The 18,831-nt window shown below is 37.9% G+C and overlaps 1 protein-coding gene across 1 annotated transcript in view; it reads right to left on the reverse strand.

Moving 5' to 3' along the window:
- Positions 1–1,199: 1,199 nt before the first annotated feature.
- The window catches only part of PCSK5 (proprotein convertase subtilisin/kexin type 5), a 220,905-nt gene continuing 203,273 nt past the window's right edge, over positions 1,200–18,831 (reverse strand). The window contains exons 28-37 of the mRNA XM_062512702.1: positions 13,792–13,875; positions 13,110–13,305; positions 10,655–10,872; positions 9,352–9,588; positions 8,653–8,883; positions 6,906–7,083; positions 5,752–5,969; positions 3,672–3,787; positions 2,163–2,349; positions 1,200–1,603 (exon numbers count right to left, since the gene is read on the reverse strand). Of these exons, the coding sequence (XP_062368686.1) occupies positions 1,200–1,603; positions 2,163–2,349; positions 3,672–3,787; positions 5,752–5,969; positions 6,906–7,083; positions 8,653–8,883; positions 9,352–9,588; positions 10,655–10,872; positions 13,110–13,305; positions 13,792–13,875 (2,069 nt within the window). The remainder of the gene's footprint in view (positions 1,604–2,162; positions 2,350–3,671; positions 3,788–5,751; positions 5,970–6,905; positions 7,084–8,652; positions 8,884–9,351; positions 9,589–10,654; positions 10,873–13,109; positions 13,306–13,791; positions 13,876–18,831) is intronic.

The following is an 18,831-nucleotide window of genomic DNA, read 5'->3' on the forward strand; positions in this document are numbered from 1 at the left end:
ACCAGGGCATGGAAAATGGGCTGAGTAACCAAAGTCCTGACTATGGCAGCATGGTCCAAATAATTTGTACCCCGCCAGGTTCATCTGGCCATTTTATAATAAAATCATTTCATAACCTGTGAGCCCATATAGAAAATGCACATTATTACATCTATCATTCTAGTTTTGGATTGTTCAGGCATAGCTAAGAATAAGCCTTTGAACTTTGAAACTCTGAGATTTAATGAAATGTAATGAATAACAACATCTATAAGACGGTTAAAAGAATTTATTCTTCACAACAAATGGCCATACTTATTTAAAATTATAAATTTTTATTTCTCTAATGGTATTAAAAATTACCAGAAAAGTGCAAATATCCCCTTTACTATTGTCTGAGCATCCTGAGCCATTTACAATATGAACACCACCTACTCATGGTGCAGGATGGGTGTGTGTGTGCCATGCTTATAGACAATATTACCCTTTTTTGTAAACTGAGAAATTAATCTGTAAAATGCAAGATTGTTTGACAAACACTGCAGTAAAGACTAATCAGAGGCTGATATATAAAATATTTTTGTTCTGTTTAATACAAACTATGAATAAAATATAGCTATGAGAAGTCGTCACAGTCCTAAATCTTAAAATATCATGTCACAGTTACACAAATTCACAGGAAAGTACACTGTAAAGATTATGAAGTAGAATGTGTTTGCTTCAGGGAATACCAGGTGATTATAAAGAAAATGTAAGTAAATTCCTCCAAGTTGCCTATTCTATTATGAATTGCTGAGTTACTCTAATCCCAATTTGGTGAACTGCTGGTACCCTCTCCCAGTGGCATTCATCAAGTACATACACCTGTCTTGCTTATCACATTTCTGGTAGTGATTGGCAGGATTCTCCAAGAAGATTTGAAGAAAATTTTTTGTTAGTTACACAAATACATATTGGGAATGGATTATTCTCCGCACAAATGCATAGAAACTTTGTCTCCTAACCAGATTATATCTGGAGTGCTACTTAAAAGCCTAGGAAAAAATCTATTTTGAAAAAAAAATGTTTCTAGAAATTATTCTTCTTGCACAATAACTAATAACAAAAAATTTGGAGGTCAGGATACTATCAAGTAACTAAACATATTAACTAAATAGCTGTAATTTCATAGGAAAAACAGTAAAGTAGGACTAATTTACTATTTGTTAATTAGTAAAAAGTTATCTAAATGAATAACTTTCATCATCATATTCTAGGTCATCTTCCTCATCATCCTCCAAAAGTCCATATTTAAATTTGTGATAAATTGTGCCATCCTTGCCCATATATACAATGTCGTCTTCATCATCATCGTCTTCATAATCTCTATCTCTGTATTCAATCACTTGATCCTCATGGTAACTGGGATTCTTGTGGTAGTTGCTCACAGAGGAAGGAAAGGTTTTGGAGTGATTTGTCAGCTTCTCATACCGTCCTTTATTCACAGGCTGGGTTTTGGTTTGTGCCTTTCTCCAGATGAATACAATGGCTCCGATGACAAGCAGAAGCAAAATGCAAGTGATAATGAAGAAAGTAGTTTTGCTTTTTCGCCCAGGGGGTAGAGTTGTCTGTAATACACAGTCATCTACAAAACCAATTAAAAACAAAAGAACAGCAACAAAAACGATTAAATGAGCTTGCGTTTGTGTGTTTGTGTGTGTGTTAGAAGTCTGGTACAGTGTGTCTGGTGCAGTAATAGCAGTCAACAAAATACCTAGCTTTTCTGGTATCACAGTGGTGTTTTTGCTGTTCTTATGCAGTAAGGATATCAGTGAGGTTGTTGGGATATCTGTTCTTCATTATTAGATTTAAAATAATAAGAAAGAAAGAGAAAAGCTAGCAGAGGCACAGATGCAAGGATTCAAACGTGTGTTCATTGAATTAAGCTAATTAATAAACCAGTCAGTTTATGAAATGCTAGGCCATTTAACATAGTAGTTTTAAGTGCAAGAAGTGGTCATCTCCAGCACCAGATGTAATGGTTGTTATTTGAGTGAAACCTTCCCTATTTTTGATGAAACAGTAGAAATCCATTGTTTACCAATAGCACATTTTTGCTCTAGTCCAGTTTTCAGGTAGCATAATGTCAGCATAATCAACCATAAAATGCTTAGTACTATTCCTGCTCTTCAGCATGGTCCTACCTTGTGTTTCACTGCAGTCACAGCACTCTGGGGTTTCTTCTGGGTCAGTGCTGCTGCAGCAGGGCAGGCAGCGGCTTTCCTCCAAGAAGATCTGCTTGCTGGCTGGACAGACTGTGCAGTTGAGAGGACCAGGTCCCTTGCACTCAGTGCATGAGCTGTCACATCTCTCACACTTGAGTTGATTGTCCTTCAAACACAGAACACAAATAGTGCACCTCTAATTTTGCATGGTTTGGACCCGACCTGTCAGTTCTGTCCTGTCACTCACCATTGTGGTTGTCACCTCTGGACATCATGAGTGTCAATGTGAAAATACAATAGGAAATTCAAAATTTCCTATTTTTTGATTTCTCAGTGGTCTGCTTGTAGGATGTAGTGTTGCAAGAGCTTAGAGATCTCACCTAGTTAGGCAGGATGTTAAATTTTACTCACACTTCTAAGATTTTTTGGGCCAGAAACATAACTGACATGGAAGGAGCAATACAAAACATTCTGGGGAAAATCTGATAGTATGAATTTTCTCTCTACCCAGGGAAGAAGCAGAAATAAGGAATAAAGGTGGCTGGAAATTTTTTATCAAAACAGATTCCTCTTAGATCATGTCACTTTGTTTTCCTACAGAAACAGCTTACATTCAAATACTCTTTCTAAGTCCAGGCTTCTGGGAACCTCTGAACAGAGTCTGCCAGAGGGCACTGTGGTCACACCTGCCTTGCAGAATGCTCTGAAATCAGTTGTTTCAGTGTTTCCAATGTTCACAGTTCATGTCCATGGGACATGTTCACTGTGAAGATCTGGAAACTCCAATAAACTTTCACCAAGCTTGCAGTTAGGATTATAAGCCTGTTTATCCTGGATGGAAGAACCTGTGCAAGATTGCAGGCTCACAGCTGTTCATAATTCCTTAGAGTCAAAGCTTTTGCAAAGACCTGCAGACCTGTGTGGTCCCCAGCCTCAAATAACACTGTTTTATCAGATTCAGTGCTATAAAGTAGGACTGTCAAGAAAATATCCCAGGACAGAGACTCCAGGGTTTGTAGCATCTCAGGCAAGTTTGCTGCTATATTCTTGAATAAATATCTTTAGAAGGCAATAGGTGTAGAAATCTGGAAGGTGGAGTGCCCAGACTTATGGCACAGACCCAAACCTAATTGTGGTCTTTCTCAACTAAATATACAGCTCTATTAACTTCAGCCTGTCCTTCTACTAGAGCTTTCTGCCAGCAAAGCTGTCAATCAAAAATGCAGAAGGATTTCGTAAAGAAAAGGCATCAGAAATCCAAGAGGAAATCTCAGTTTTACTGGAAGAAAAGAAACACTGTATCATTAATATAACTGATTTGTTCATGCAGTTTTGATATCTTTGTTGACTATAAGGTAACCCCAGAAAGAGAAACAAGGCTTGCCAAAAGAGGAAAAAAGTAAATATATTTAAAGATAGGCACCATTAAAACTCAAAGAAGAGCAATGTGTTGCTTGTATTGTGTATAAAAAGCCTTCAAATAGGTACCTTTTGTCCTGGCGTCTCCTGGACTTTGTATTCACCTACAAAACAGTCTGAGTTGCACATTCCATTTAATAAACTGTAGCTCCATACACAAGATGTGCAGCTGAATGCTTCCTTCCCTAGACAGGCAAACAAAACAACAGTATGACAAAGGAAATGTCAGCTAAATTTCTTTAAAAATTATACTGACCACTGCTGTAAAGCAAAAGGATATTTGTTAGTGGCAACAATCATTACTGAGGAGTTTTACATTAAGAACTTGGTACTAGAAAAGGCTTTTGCCTAGTCCCGGGGCTTTATGTGCAAACAAAATTTATTTCTCATGTGTTTTGATATTCATGAAAAGATAACTTCAGAATCAGTTGTACAGGGAACTCTGACATATTCAGGAAAATAAATTAGGTCAGAGCACTGAAGTAAAATTGTAAAGAACCAATGCTGTTCTTCACAAAATCCATACTTATTTGCCCTGTTAACTATTTGCAAACAACACTGAATTAAAATATGTTTATGCTTGAATAGAAAAATAAATTATTTAGTTGCATAAGAAAAAAACATTGTTCACTAGGTATAGCCAGAGAATCATATGCACTTTGTATGTCAGAGACTTTAAAGACAGATGCTGCATGCAGTATTTCTGTGAAACACTGAGGTGATTGGTCTGTCTTAAGTGTCAAGATACATCCATCCATTTCCCTGAACCTAGACATTTTCTGCCATTGTCTGAAAGGAAGAAAATGAAAATGCAAGGAACTGGCATTAGCAGAAGTCTGCTGAAGTTAGTAACCTTCTATAATACAGAGAACTTCCTGTATTAGTGTGCAATGCATGGTTTTCCTTAGTGGTCTTGACAAAGAAACACCATTATCTTTGCTGATATATCAGTAATGCAGATGTATTTCAGAATGTCTTGTGTTTTGTAATTCTGTTTTCATAATGATGATAAAAGTTCTGTCCCATAGCATTTATGCCAAATAAGGTGAGAAACAGAGGACGTGGTCTGTAAATTAAAATTTGTATCTTTTTTTGTCGCAAATCCAAACAAAAATATTTCTGCTACTTTTTATAATGGTGTTATAAAAATATATTGTAGAAATTCTTTAATGTGACTTCATTCTAAGTGTAATTTCCACATAAATTGTTATGTTGGAATTAGCCATCTGTACTATCCAATATATCCACTATCCAAAACAGTTTTTGATTTACAGCATGATATGTTATTCTAAACTGCAGCACAGAACCCATTTGTTGTAATATTGTGTTGTTCAGATCAAAAAGGACACCAAATAGGTCCAAGAGGATTAATGCTTTTTGGTTTAGAAGTGGTTTAATTGGAAAATTGAGAAACCAAAAACAGTGTCTCACAGAGAGAAAGAGACATTCTCTGAAAGTTAACACTGAGAAATACATAACTAATAACTAAGAAACAAATATCGCTGTGCTTTTGATTTCTATTCACCTTTCAACCTGGAGATATGCTTTATGGGTCTTTACTTTTCCCATTGTAGGCTGTAAAAATGTGTAGCTGGAATTAAGTTCCTTGGCTTTCACGGAGTAGCAGGCAGTAGGACAGTTCAAAGAGTGAGGTATTTTTCATTCAATATTCATGTGAAAAATGGGGTCCATCTGTAAGCAAGTGAGCCCACTTTTTTATGATGAGCATTTTTATGAGAGGCCTGGCTGATTCATTACTGTTGTCCATTTTTTTCCGTTCATTGACTTGGCAACATATGGCTTGGTCCTAGCCCTCCCTATTAAGTTGCTGTCATTCTGTTTGTGTTTTGTGCTGGAAGCAGTTCTGGAGAAAGCTTGACAGGAATTCATACACTTGCTTTCACCTCAATTATCAATGTAGTAGAGATAAAAAAATGGAGCAGTGAGTGCAACAAGTCACCAAGAGCCATGAAAAGCTCAGCAGCCCATGGGAGATGTCTGCATCACCCACTGTGGCTAAAATCATGGACAGATTAGTAGCACTGTATATGGTTAGTAGCTTTATGAAGTGTTCCCAGATCTTGGAGCCAAGATTCCAGGTGTTTTGATGATTCCATTTTTTTCCTCAAAGCAGAACATATACTTTTACCTTCACAAGTTAAACAGGAAGAGTGGCATCTCTCACAGATGTTGTTGTCCTTGTTTTCATAGTAGTACTGAGGACAAGAGCTAACACATTCGTTCGTGGAGTGCAATAGGTAAAAATACGTATTACAGGAAAGACAGTCTGTGGGTTGAGGCCCCATACACTCCTTACAATTCTTGTGGCATCTCTCACACGATCCAGTGGAATTTTGTGCAAAATATCTGAAATAGATCAGATAGGCATAGCTTTGCATAAAGTCCAGCAGTGAATGGAAAACCAACATTTGTTTAATCCTTAGCTTTTTACAGTGATTACATCAATTTATAAAAATTATACTAAAATGAACACAGGTATTTGTAATCTCAGTGAAAATATAATTAATTTACTTCACTTTGGCCACTGGAATTCATTGACAAAGCACAACTCTGTACAGTGTTTACAGCAAAATTTTCTAAAATCCAAGTTGAATTGAGATATAAATTATTGAAGTAGGGAGGGTTTGTGTGATTTTGCTGAGATATGGTCATTAGAGTTTTCCAGTTTAATGGGATGCACAGCCAGTGTGACCCATTGAACTCTAGCTTTAAATTAAACAGACTTGAAGGAGAAATCATAGGTTCACTTTCTAAATTTGAATTTCCAAAAAAACCACCAAATTCACATTTGGAACTTAAATGGATTAATTATAAAGTTTCTCTCTAGTATTATGAGTGCTCCATTTCAAAGTTGTTTTAATGGTTGCTTTTCTCATCATCAACTATAAGCATTAAGTCAATGCAAGAAAGGGTATAACCTTATCCAAGCTTCACGTTAAGTGGAGGCCACAGTGGTGGTTGGAGGCTCTTCTGCCTCTGCTCAGGCTAACTGACATATAACTTAGTATGTTTGTTCTAGTTCACACTGTTCTGCATAGAGATAGCCAAGAGCATCCTCTGAGTGTAAGCATGTCCACACCACATCTAAACAGTTCCCAGTGGGGCACCAATTTTGAAATTTTCTACTGTGAAGGGAGGCTTTACACCACTAGTGTACTGTGAACATTTTCTCCTGAAAACAAAACTCAGTTCTATTTCACACTTATGTGGAATGCTGCAGTGATCTAATTTCTCAAAGCTCTTTCTGTGATGCAGGTCTTAGCAAAAGATCTTGGGCCTTACCCTGCTGGACATTGGGTTACACATCCTTTTCCTTGTCTGTACCAACCCAGTTTGCAGGAAAGGCAGTGTGAGCTGTGTTTTCTAGTGCAAGTGTCACAGGTGCTGTGGCATGCAGAACATTGCCTCTCAGTGCTGTCAGCATAATATCCATCTGGGCATGTTTCAACACAGGTTCCGTCTGCAGAGACAACAATGCAAAGTAACATATCATATTCAAGATTTGTTATTATAAAACATCTTAGGCAGCTGCACTGGAGCAAACTGTCTATCAGCAGGAGGTGCTGATAGATAATATATCAGAACAAGAAAACCCAATGTTGGAACACAGTAATTATTTTTTTTATTCTTATCAATTAGTCCTCATTTCTGTATTTTGTGCATATTAGCAAGTTCTTCAGGACAGGCAAGTTTTTATCCTTGTAAAAAATAAAGTAGCATAATAATAAACAGCAGATGTGATTTTTCTAAGAATAATCAAAAAGTAGTAAGGCAAGTTTTTATCTGCATTGCTGTTTTGCCTAGTTTTCACTCTAAGCATCAATCTAATTTTATTCTGTGTAGATGATGAATCTGATGGTAAATCTGATATTTAATCGTGACATTCGTTTACTGGTCTTTACACTTGTTTGCAGCTTCTACTTTATGTTATGGAATTAAATGTCTTTAATGCTGCAAAGCCAGGTAAGTCGCACTTTTTTCAGTCAAATTTCAGTCATTGTAGTAGGAATCCTGAAAGAAAAGTTGGTAGTGTTGTAATTAGCTGCAAGTCTGTAAAGCTAGTAAAGTAGTAAATTATAAGTTGCTTGTGCTTATTACATATTTGTCTTGATAATTTTGCTGCTTGGATTGCAATTTGGCAAAGGAAGATACTTTCAGGTTCGGGATTTTTTCAATTTTATCTCAGTTCCAGTATGTTTATCTGCATTTGTTCATCAACTTTGCCAGTTATAATGGTGCAAAACAGCTGATAAAACAGTGTGTTGATAAAAAAGGTAAGTTTGATGCAAAGCCTCAGAAATTTAGGAATGTAAAATCTGCATTAGAATTATACTCAAAAGGCTTATGTTCGCTTTTAATTTACACTGTTTTCTAGGTCTTTTCTGCTTGAAGGATTATTTAATATTTTTTCTCCCAATGGCTTTCTAAAACTTTTGTTTGATTTTAGAAGAGTATGCAGAGAAGAAATGTTTTAGTGTGGGGATCTTATAATTTTTTCTTATTTTTTTCTGATACTGCATAGTCTCAAACCTACTCTTTTCCTCCAAAGTCAAGAAAGTAATTTTGCACCTTAGCCACCCAGTAGATGCTGACTTAATGATCCCTTTTATCAGATGTTTTAAGTATTCCTTTGCTCATCAGATTGCTTCAGGGATTAAACAAGCCAACATGAAAATGTGTGCTTTTAAGGATACATTAACATCAACAACAACAACAAACCTAATGATAGCCCTCTTTTAAAGTCCTTGAAGGAAACAATAGGAAAAGTACATACCAAGCAAATGAAACATACGAGTTTGTTGCTATTTAGAAATCCTGAATTATGCCCGGGGAGTGGCAAGCCCTGCCTCACCAGTTCGCACATAGCCCTGCTGAAGAAATTACTTCTGCTCAATTTAACTACTCATCGTGTCCTCATATTATTTATATTGGTTGATGCAGCCCAAATGCTTTGCAAATGTGATGAAAACTTGTCTTTTCCATGCTTTCAGTGTAGAATGAAATCTAGAGGCAGGAGGGAGGCACTTACTGAAAAGATACCGGTTATTTGCACAGCTAAGACACTGGTGTTCAGTGGGTCCCGAGCACTGGAAGCATTTCTTGTGGCAAGACTTGCAGGTCTGAATTTCCTCAATGTAGTACTCAGTGGGAGGGCAGTATCCAGATAACATGCAGTGCCTATCATGGTTCAATATCCATCCATTTCTGCAAGTTAGGCAGGCAGTGGATGAAGAACAAGTCTGGCATGTCCTGTTGCATGCTGAAAAGGACAAACAGTAGGAATTTCACCATTTCTGGATTTGTCTCAGAGTGTTATTACAGCTCTAATTTTTGAAAGAGCAGCTGTAATCTCAGGATGAAAGCCTGAGGGAAGTAATTTTCAGTCTTATGCAAGTAGTTCCTTAGGTTTTCTTTTGCATTAACAATGCTTTTGCAACAGTGAATAAAGTCTCCAGCAATTCTCAGCGATTCTGCAGGCATTCTCAGCATTTTACCACAGTGGATGCCTGAAATAATAAACGTACTTATCCTGGCTACCTCCCTCTCTGCTTTCTTCAGTTTTTGCTGTTCTACAATAAACCTGATTATTTTTCTGCACTAGCTATCCTCTTCAACTCCAAGACACAGGTAACAACATTAGCTGTCACACGCAGGGCCTTAGGGGGTGACTTTTAAACAGACTGACTTGTATCTCAATACTCTTCTGGGGAAAACAGCAGCTGCCAACCTTGGCAGTCTTTGGTGGCTTCTTCATAATAACTCCCCTCAGGGCACTCTTCAAAACACATGCCATTGTAGAGGACAAGCAAGCTGTAAGTGCATGCTGTGCAGTCATCAGAATGTGGCCCATTGCAGTCCTTGCAGTCGGCATGGCAGGGGAAGCAGTGCTTGTCTTCAGGGTAGAAGTGTGAAGGGCATTCCTGCACACACTTCCCTTCATGCAGGAAAAACTCATCCATACACTCTACAGGGAACAGCAGAACATAGGTAAGCAAATCACCAGCAAATTCTTTGGCAAAGTCTAAGTGTAAGAGAAGGTAAATCCTAGGAAACACAAAATTCTGGATTGTCTGTTGTTACAGAAGTCATCAGAACACCTTGAGAAGGTAGGACCTCCTTTTTCAATCTTTCCAGAAAACCTACATTGGCCCAGCCCTCAGATGGTATCTTCTGTGTTACAGCAAGAAACTGTGAAAAAAGTCACTTGCTCAGCTTTGGTGATATTAACTGAGCCATATTTGACACTAATATATGGATAGCCTTTTTTCTGACATTTTTCTGCATTATGAACTTCTGCAAAATCAAGAATGTACATATCTGAAGTTTTGCTTAAGTTTTTTATTGAAATACGAGTTTAGCTAGAATATATTAACCTAAATGCTTGTCTTTGTCTAGAGTTGTGAATAAGTTGCTATTTTATTATGAGTATTAGGTTTAATATGTTTGTTTATGGTTTGGTTAATTGATTGTTGTTTATTTATTTCATCCATGTTTATGTTTCCAGAATGGCTCACTCAATATTAACTATCCTTAATATTGGGGGAGGGGGGGGAAATTTGGGTTGGTGGGGAAGGGTGAGCATATAGCCTTATCTGGGTACCAAAGGCTTTCCTAACATCTTTCTTTACAAGTATTTATTTCTCTATCTAGAAGTGGTCATTTGCCAAAATGGGAAAGAGGTATTAAATTCAGCTAAGCAAGGAAAGAAATATTCTGTAGTTCACATTAGTTCATATTTCCAAGATTTTAAGGTTGGATACACTAGATATTTTTGTGGATACACAAAAATAAAATCAAACCAGCAGGAATCTCTGAAGAGCCACAGGACCAGGCTAAGTAATGTGAAATCTTTACAGATTAATAATTTAATCTCACATAATCTATTTTAGAGATTAAAAATGTTATGCACATCACTCTTTTTTTCCTTGCACATTACTGAATTTGGATTTTCTGTCAGTCTCTCTCCAGACTGGAAAGATCCACAGATCCAGGTGGATTTTATTCTACACAACAGCAGTTCTTTGTAATACCTGTGCATATTTCATCGTGAATACATTCCTGACACATTTTAGGGCAATGTTTGCAGATTCCTTCAAAGGCAAAATGCTTCTCTGAACAAGTAGATTTACATTTCCCGTGCTCCAGAAGCAAAGGACTTTTACAGGACAGGCATTGGGTTGCATTTCCCATGCATGTCTTACAGGATCCACTGCATTCCTTGCAAGTCTCAGAATCATTAAAATATCCCCTATGGAATGAAAAAAAAACACAAAGCAAACTGCTGGTCACTGTAGGCTATGAGAATTACAACTCTAAATGAGACTCTCCCAGCACACATACTTCACTAAATCAAATATGTTTCTCACGCAATTTTTTGCCCATCTTTCACTTAACATCCCCGGTGTCTAAAAGCAGAAAATGTACATGGTTAGTGCTATGTGCAGGGCTTTCCTTTCTTCTTGTACCTGCTGTCTAAGTTATTTTGAACTTTTATGTCTTTATTTCCCCCTTCCATAAGATAGAAAGATATATTGCATTTGGGAAAACATGCAATCTCTAGTCTTGTGCAGCTGACTTGCAGTACTGTTATCAAGGAAAGAAGGAGAAGGGTAACCTCAGTGGCTCTAGGGAGGAAAAAGAGAAGAGACAACTCTGGAAATGTGAAGGCTAGGAAGAATGATGGCAGGGATTGAAAAAAACTGAAAAAGCAGAATATTTACGTAATACATTGCGTTAGTGAGAGCAGGCTAGAAATGGCAAAGAGGGAGTACATTTTGCTGGTATCTGTGGTGTGAGAGCACATGTAGACAGCCACATCTGGGAGTACCAGACATAAATATAGCAAAAATCTGCTTCAGGTGAAGATACATAGAAGAGATGCTGAATTCAATCTGTCTGCACTCTCAAATCTAAATTGGTACAAGGTCAAAGGATAGGTAAATCAACATTTTGAGATTATTGCTAATCCAAAGAGCCATTGATGAAAACTAAAGAAGAAGTTGAGACAGAAAGTACTCCCAGTATATGTATTTTACATTAACAAAGATGTTACTCCTTATAGAGGAGTGCTTCTTCTTCCATTCTTGGACATGATCTTTCTGGAGAAATTCTGGGGAGATGCATTAGGAGCAAGGTTAGAGAAAAGGTAGGAAGTGCTATGCCTGCTGACTATCCTCATCTTTTTTATCCTCCAACTTTTGTCAAGGTCCTGTAGCTACTTCTCATAGTCCTGTCATCTTTTCTTGTTCCAATGTTGAATACTTGGTTAGCTCAGTCTTTCAAATTTCCTCTGTCAAAAATTAATCATGCAGTAAGTCAAACCTTTTTATCTCTTTTAATTCCCTAAAAACATGTCCCAAAACCCAAGCCAACCCCCTTAATAAGGAGTCTCACTTTTTGCTCCAGTGAAGAGTAGTTGTGTCTCATGAACTTTACCTCAGTGTCTGAAACTGGAGTTTAAACCCTGTGGATTTTATTCAGTGATGGGAAGCCATTATTTACAGTCTTGAATTTGGGAAAAAAAGGGGGATAATAACATCAGAAATGACCAGTGCTACATTAAAAGTTTTAATTTTCTTATATCGACTCTGTGCAGGATAACGGGGAAATTAGTACTCACAAGATACATATTAATGTCAAAACAAAATTAATGTTTGTATGCCTCAGTTTCTAATATCAAAAGTTGTTTCTGGACTGCAGTAGGCTTTATTGCAATTACCTTGCAGTCACTGTGACATTTCTTGAAGACAACCTTTTCCACTGGCCCTCACTGACTTATTCAACAAAATTACCAGGAAGGCAGTGGCAAAGAGATTGCAAGAAAAGCAGGAGCCTCACATTTTTCTGAAGAAAAAATGTTGACCAAGCAAGGCTTTTTTTCCTGCATAGCACTGGTTTTATGTAGATACATATATATACATATATATATATATATATATATGATGAATGCTGATGAAAAAAACATAGAAAAGAGAGAACCTGATCTACTCATGTCCCTGATCTAATGTCCATTGCAGTCAAATGGGAATATTTTAAAATTCCACATATAAAATATACAAAATAAACATGAGCTTAAGAGAGAAACGGCATCATTAAGCACTGTAGTTACATGTCAGGACTCTAATATGTTCATTGTCTGCGTTTATATCTCTGCTCTGTACTACTTGGAGGAAGGAACAAACTGGGGACTGTCTAGACTCTTCATTATCCTTTGCCACGAAGTACCATGCTCCTATTAAAGTCATTGAGAGCTGTTCCATCTTTCATAGGATTTAATGCCTTACCTTTACTTTTGATTTTTTTTTAGCTTTCTCTTTAACCAAAAGAAAATACTGTTCATTCAGGCAATCTTAAAACTACATTTACCTTAGTTTCTGATACCTTGTGATTCATTAAGGCCTTCCTTGAAAGTACCATGGGTCTGAACTTCAAAGAGAAAGGGCACAGAAAAAAAACCCCAGGGATGATTTAAGAGGGGTTACTTACTCAGGGCACTCCTGCAAACATCTGCCTTTGTGGAGGAAGAGCAGCTGTTTCTGTTCAGGCTGACACTTCTGACAGTGCCACTGGTCAGAGCACACCTCACAGTTATCCCCGCACATCTCGCACTTTCCACTTGCAGCATTGCCAAAATATTTTGGAGGGCACAGAGAAACACAGGTATCATGAATAAGGTATTTTCCTGGCAGAAAAGGAACCCAGGGGCGTAAAAGTATAAATTAGACATGTATTTAAAAAACTTCTGCCTTAGATGGCGACAGAAAAACTCTCAAAATTCAACTTTGGTTCTTAAAAGCATGAATAAAACATGCTTTCTTTAAAGTATTTCCCAAAATATTTTGCTCAGACACTGACAGTTTGAAAGAATCATCAGGGTAATCTAGTATGTATCTAACTGCTGAAGAAATCCTGATTCAGTAATTCCTGCATCATATCTACAAATTTTAATTGAAAGGAAAGAAAAGGAAAACCATCAACAGGACAGTATTTCAACCCATATTGCCAAGGGCATGCCCTGTTGACTGAATTCAACTGTTGATTTTCTAATTGCCCTTTAGGCTGTTAAGGGACTTAGCAGTGATCAGTGACAAAAACATTCTCTTAAAGCATGTAGGATACAAAACATTACAGTCGCTTGCAAACTTATCCGAGGAAGCTGAAATGTTACCTTCTGGACATGAAGTACACACATCAGCAGATTTCTCACAGGTCATACATGATGAGTCACAGGATAGCAATTTTCTATTTCCATCTGTGATGAAAGGGAAAAAAAGTGCCTTTTTTACCATCTGGTTTTCTTAATTTCTTCTCCCTTTAGAAGGGACACTTTGTATGGCTTTTCCTAAGGGGTTTTGAAAATGCATCTCTGTAAAATTTTCTAACTCACAAAGTTTAAGAACTTAATGATTGTGCTTGACTCCTCTCTCCTAAATGGGGTACTGGTTTTGTATTAATTGGCATTTAGAAAAAAAAGCAGCCACTGAAGTTTTCTCCTTAAGAACTTCCTCTGAGTTGATGGAACCAACTGGAGGCTGAGTTGGTTGTTCATGGCCTGAGAAACCAATTGAAGGATTTGGTCCATGAATTCACATTTTGAAGCAAGCAAACCCTAGGAATGGTCCTTTTCTCTTCTGTCAGGTAGCAGGGCCCGGGACTGGTTCCACTGTGTGGCCTGTGGGCATGGTGGGGAGCAGGGCTGGCCCCATCTGGGAAGCTGGCATGTCCCGGCAGGAACGACGGGTGGCCATCGACAATGGGTGCTGCTGCTGAACCCCGGGGAGCAGGAGTGATCCTAGCTGTCCCTCCCACACACCCTTTCCAGAGCAGCCTGAGTCTCCTGGCACAGCTCCAGCATGGCCTGGCCCAGCCTTTACATCCTCCATGTCAGATTATAACCCTTCCAATGCTCAGATAAAGCTTGCAGACCTTCAATCCTCCCTTGAGTGAGAGGAAAAAAACCAAGAGGATACACCAAAGTCAGCGAAGCAGGAGTCAAGTTCCAGATGGAAGGAGAATGAGGAGACACCATGAATTTAGGCTTCAAATCCTTTTGCAAGCTATAGGGAAGGACTGTACTACACTAAAAATTCCTATAAACTGTGAAGAAAGACATGGGGGGTTGGAGTGTTCAATTTGATAGATGACTGAGCAAAAGTACCTGTGTTGGGAATCCTTTGCCCTGAGGGAAAAAGGGGATCTCTGTTCCTGGGGATGGAGCATGAACAGAGAGAAAGTTGAAGAGAACTTTGGCATTTTGAACAGTTCACTCTTAAAAGTAAATATCCCATGAGTTTAACATGGCCCCTAAGCCACGTCTTTGGGAAAGCTGTGAAGATGAGGGAAGTTAGTGGAAAGTGAAGCCATGAAAGAACTGTTTTTCCTTCTTGTGCAAAAAATCGCTATGGCCAAACAAGGGGAGACTCCTCTCCCTAGAGTGAACTGAAAAAGATTTTTTAAGTTGTAACTGACTGAAGTGTTTCTGTATGTTGTTGTTAAGAAGGAGAAGAACGTGTGGGAGAGGGGCGGAGGGGTGGTCTGGAGGTTTTATTCTGAATTTATTATTCCTTTATGTTGTTAATAAAGTTTTTCTTTACACCCTTTAAGTTTTAGGCCTACCTTGCTTTTGCTTTTAATACTATCTCAGAGCAGAAAATGAGTGTATTGAAATTGGCAAATCTAAGCTTTTACAAATGGTAGGTTATGAGCTGTATTAATGTTTTCCGCTTGTTCACTAAGGCATTGTTCTGGACTACTCATCACAAATAAGAACAACAATAATGTTACGAATTTTGTAATTATCCCAATAATTTTAATTTCAGTGTAGTGCTCCAAACCCAAATACAGATATGTTATACTAGTAGGTTGCAAACAGTTCTAGAAAGTATGTACATTTGGGGACTTTGTTTAATGAGATATTTCATGGACATTTTGAACAAAATTGTTGTAGAACACCATTACCCTGTAACCTAAAGATTGAGTCAGAAGGAGACAGAAGTCAGATAATCATAGAATATATTACTTGGGAAGGGACCATCAGTATCATCAAAGTCCGAAGTCTGACCCTATGCAGAATGCCCCATAAGATGATTGCGTTGTCCAAATGTTTCGTGAATTTCATCAGGCTTGGTGCTGCGTCTATTTTTCCTGCAGAGCGTGTTCCAGTACTCAGTCACCCTCTGGGTTAAGAATCTTCCCTGGTGTCCAGGGTAAACCTCCCCTGACTAGGCTTCATGCCTTTTTCTTGAGTCTTGTCACTGATCACAAGAGTGAAGAGCTCCATTTCTCCTTGTGAGTATGTTGAAAACGTCAATGAAATCTCCTCTACTTTGAGCTGAGCAAACCTAAATGACCTCAGTCTCTTCCTGCAAAGGAAGTAAAGCTTCCCTTCCAGACCCTTTGCCATCTTCCTGGCCCACTTTTGCATGGTCTCTTACAGCTTATTGTTATTTCCATACTGTGGTGCCCAAATATCCACATAGCCCTCAAACTGGGGATTCATCAGTGTGGAGAAGAGCAGGACAATCCCCTCTTTGACCAGTTGTCAGTGCTGTGTTTAAAGCATCCCAGCACACACTTGGCCCTCCTAGCTCGCATTCAACTTGTCATCGATCAGAGCACCCAGGTCTCTTTCCCAGCACTTATCTTCAGCCTCTTGTTCCTTATTCTGTGCTAGAAACTAATCCAACACTTGCCCAAATTAAAATCCATACAGTTGCTGATTGCCCATCTCCTTAACTTATCAAGGTTTGAGAATAACACCTTAAATAGTTCTCCCCAAACTACTACTGCCTGCTGTTTCCCTCCGAAAGGGAACCTAATGAGTGTCAAATGGACTATTTAAGACTGTAGAAAAGCAAATTTTGATTACTCTTTGCAGAACCATCAGCTATAAAATGACAAGGACATTGGAGCATCATACCTAACAGAAAAAGAGTCTGCTGTGCAATGGGACTACGTACCCAGCGTGCAGCTCTGTATTTTGATATAAGCAAATTACAACAATGGCTAAAGATATATATAATAAAAATTAATTATGAATCAACAGACAATACACAGAAGCTTTGTGATTTTGCTAAAAATAGAAAATAAAGACAAAACCAAAAGTTACTTTCAGGTTGAGCTATGCACCTCATTTAGCATGCCCAGCTCATCCTGCCAGCTAAATATGTATGATTTCTGTAGGTTGATTGATGACAGTAATGATTAGCAAAATGCAGCGTATCACTAAATTCTTTTGTTCTGACTGTTATGGCAAAATAATTTAGAATACTGAAATTTTGAATGAAAACCATGGAAGCAAATGTTTCAAGTATAAAGATAAGGGAAGAGAGTAGCAAACTTGCATAAAGCGTTTCCCACAAGGAGAAATGATGGCTATTATACTAAGCAGATGAAAAGTGTGTATATGCATATCATGCCACAGGGGAAGAAAAGAGAATAATAATAAAGATATGAATAAGAGAAAATGAATGAGAGCAGTTAGGTCCACATTTAACATGACTGGGGATGTTCCATAACAACATGTAGTAACCACATCTGAGACTACCATTAGCTGAGAAGCCTCAAAAACTCACTGAAGTAAAAAAGCCTCAATGTAATGATTCATGGAGAGTGCACCAGACCACAGCCTGGGTGCTTAACAGTAGGTCATTCAGCAAGGACATGGCTAGTCACTCTTTACCAGGAGTATTTGTGAATACTACTTGTACAGGATAATGAAAGCCTGTGATGTTACTTTTCTTGGCATGTGGCACAACATAAAATTTCTCCAGATACAACTGTATCTTTAAAAGCAAAGTGAGAGAATTTTATACCAATGAGTAACAAAGGAATGTATGACTAGAGTCACTCAAGCTGCACCTAAACACAGAGAAATAGTAAAAAAGTAAGTTGACAATGGGGGAAAAGGTAGGGAAGAGTCCATCAAAATTGCTGGGATCAGTCAATGGGCTGAACCTGTCTTCTCCCCCACAGAGACCCCTGTTGGGTAAGAATCAAGTTCTCTGCAGGCCAAACATGTACTGGGGATTAGAGCTTGTCTGTGTATTACTTTGAATATGTTTTTTTAGTCAGATGCTATCACCAGCATACTTAAGCTGTCACAATTTGACATTTGAAGAGTGTTACTCCATGAACTGTCAGTGTGAGTCCTTCATGGGCACTAGCAGTTGCTGGCAGTGGGTTACACACTCCAGTGAAGGGGAAGATCTGCTGAGAGGTCTCCCTTACACTGCTGCTTTCCTTGACTGAGTCAGTGGAATCACCCTCTGATCCAGCAGGACTGCTCAGTGAAGGGTCCCCCCCAATGGGACGCTGACAGAGCGGTCAGGCACAAGGGCTTTCCTGAGATGCTGACAGACAAATCAAGTGTCAGTTTAAGTGTCCTTAAAGTTGACTATAAGAATATAAGAAATACTCCAGAAAAGTTGGCTGTTATAAGGTTTTGTATTATCCCAACTTTATTTTTGCAGATCTCTTTTGCTGGTTTTGATTGAAGATCAGGTGAAGTTAAGTGGAGCAATTGTTAACTATTGCTGAAGAATATTTAAAGAAGCTCATTCTTGCTAAATGTTTGAAGCCTTACGATGCAAAATTTCTTTTACTAGTTTATATTTCTGTTTCCCTTTTGCAGTATGTCCTGCTTTTGGTAATAGTTACTAGTTGCCACCAGAGGGGAATGCAATTAGGCTTTTGCTGACAAGAGAAACAATGTTTAGCTTCCAGACAAATATAAGTATTTGAATTTCCCAATTTAAATATTGACAGAAGACATTTGTAAAAATTATTTTTAAAAAAATCTGGATATGCAAAATGATACTTTTTGTGACTGCGGCTTTCATTTACTAAAAAACCTGAAATACATCACACATTTAGAATAATATGAAGCTCTTAAATGTAAGTTTCCTTCACTTTAAGTGGAAGATACTTCAAATGAATAACCTTATAAAGCTGAAGAAATGGTCATGCAACATATACTTCTTTGGTCTTTGAACTGATTGCAAATGGAAAGCTTGAAAATTACTGGGTTTAAGCTGTTTGGTTATATTTTCCTTTCCCTTAAAGGACTTGAGTGCTCAACAAAATTAATGATCTTTGGAGACCTACTGAGTTGCTTTTATCCTTAAAGTTATACTCTTTTAAAAAAAAAATCAATATACATTTTTTATTTTCAAAAGCAAAACCCATCTACTTAAACTTGGGTCAGAAT

Source organism: Cinclus cinclus, chromosome Z, assembly GCF_963662255.1.
Source record: "Cinclus cinclus chromosome Z, bCinCin1.1, whole genome shotgun sequence".
In the NCBI taxonomy this organism is placed as follows: Eukaryota; Metazoa; Chordata; class Aves; order Passeriformes; family Cinclidae; genus Cinclus; species Cinclus cinclus.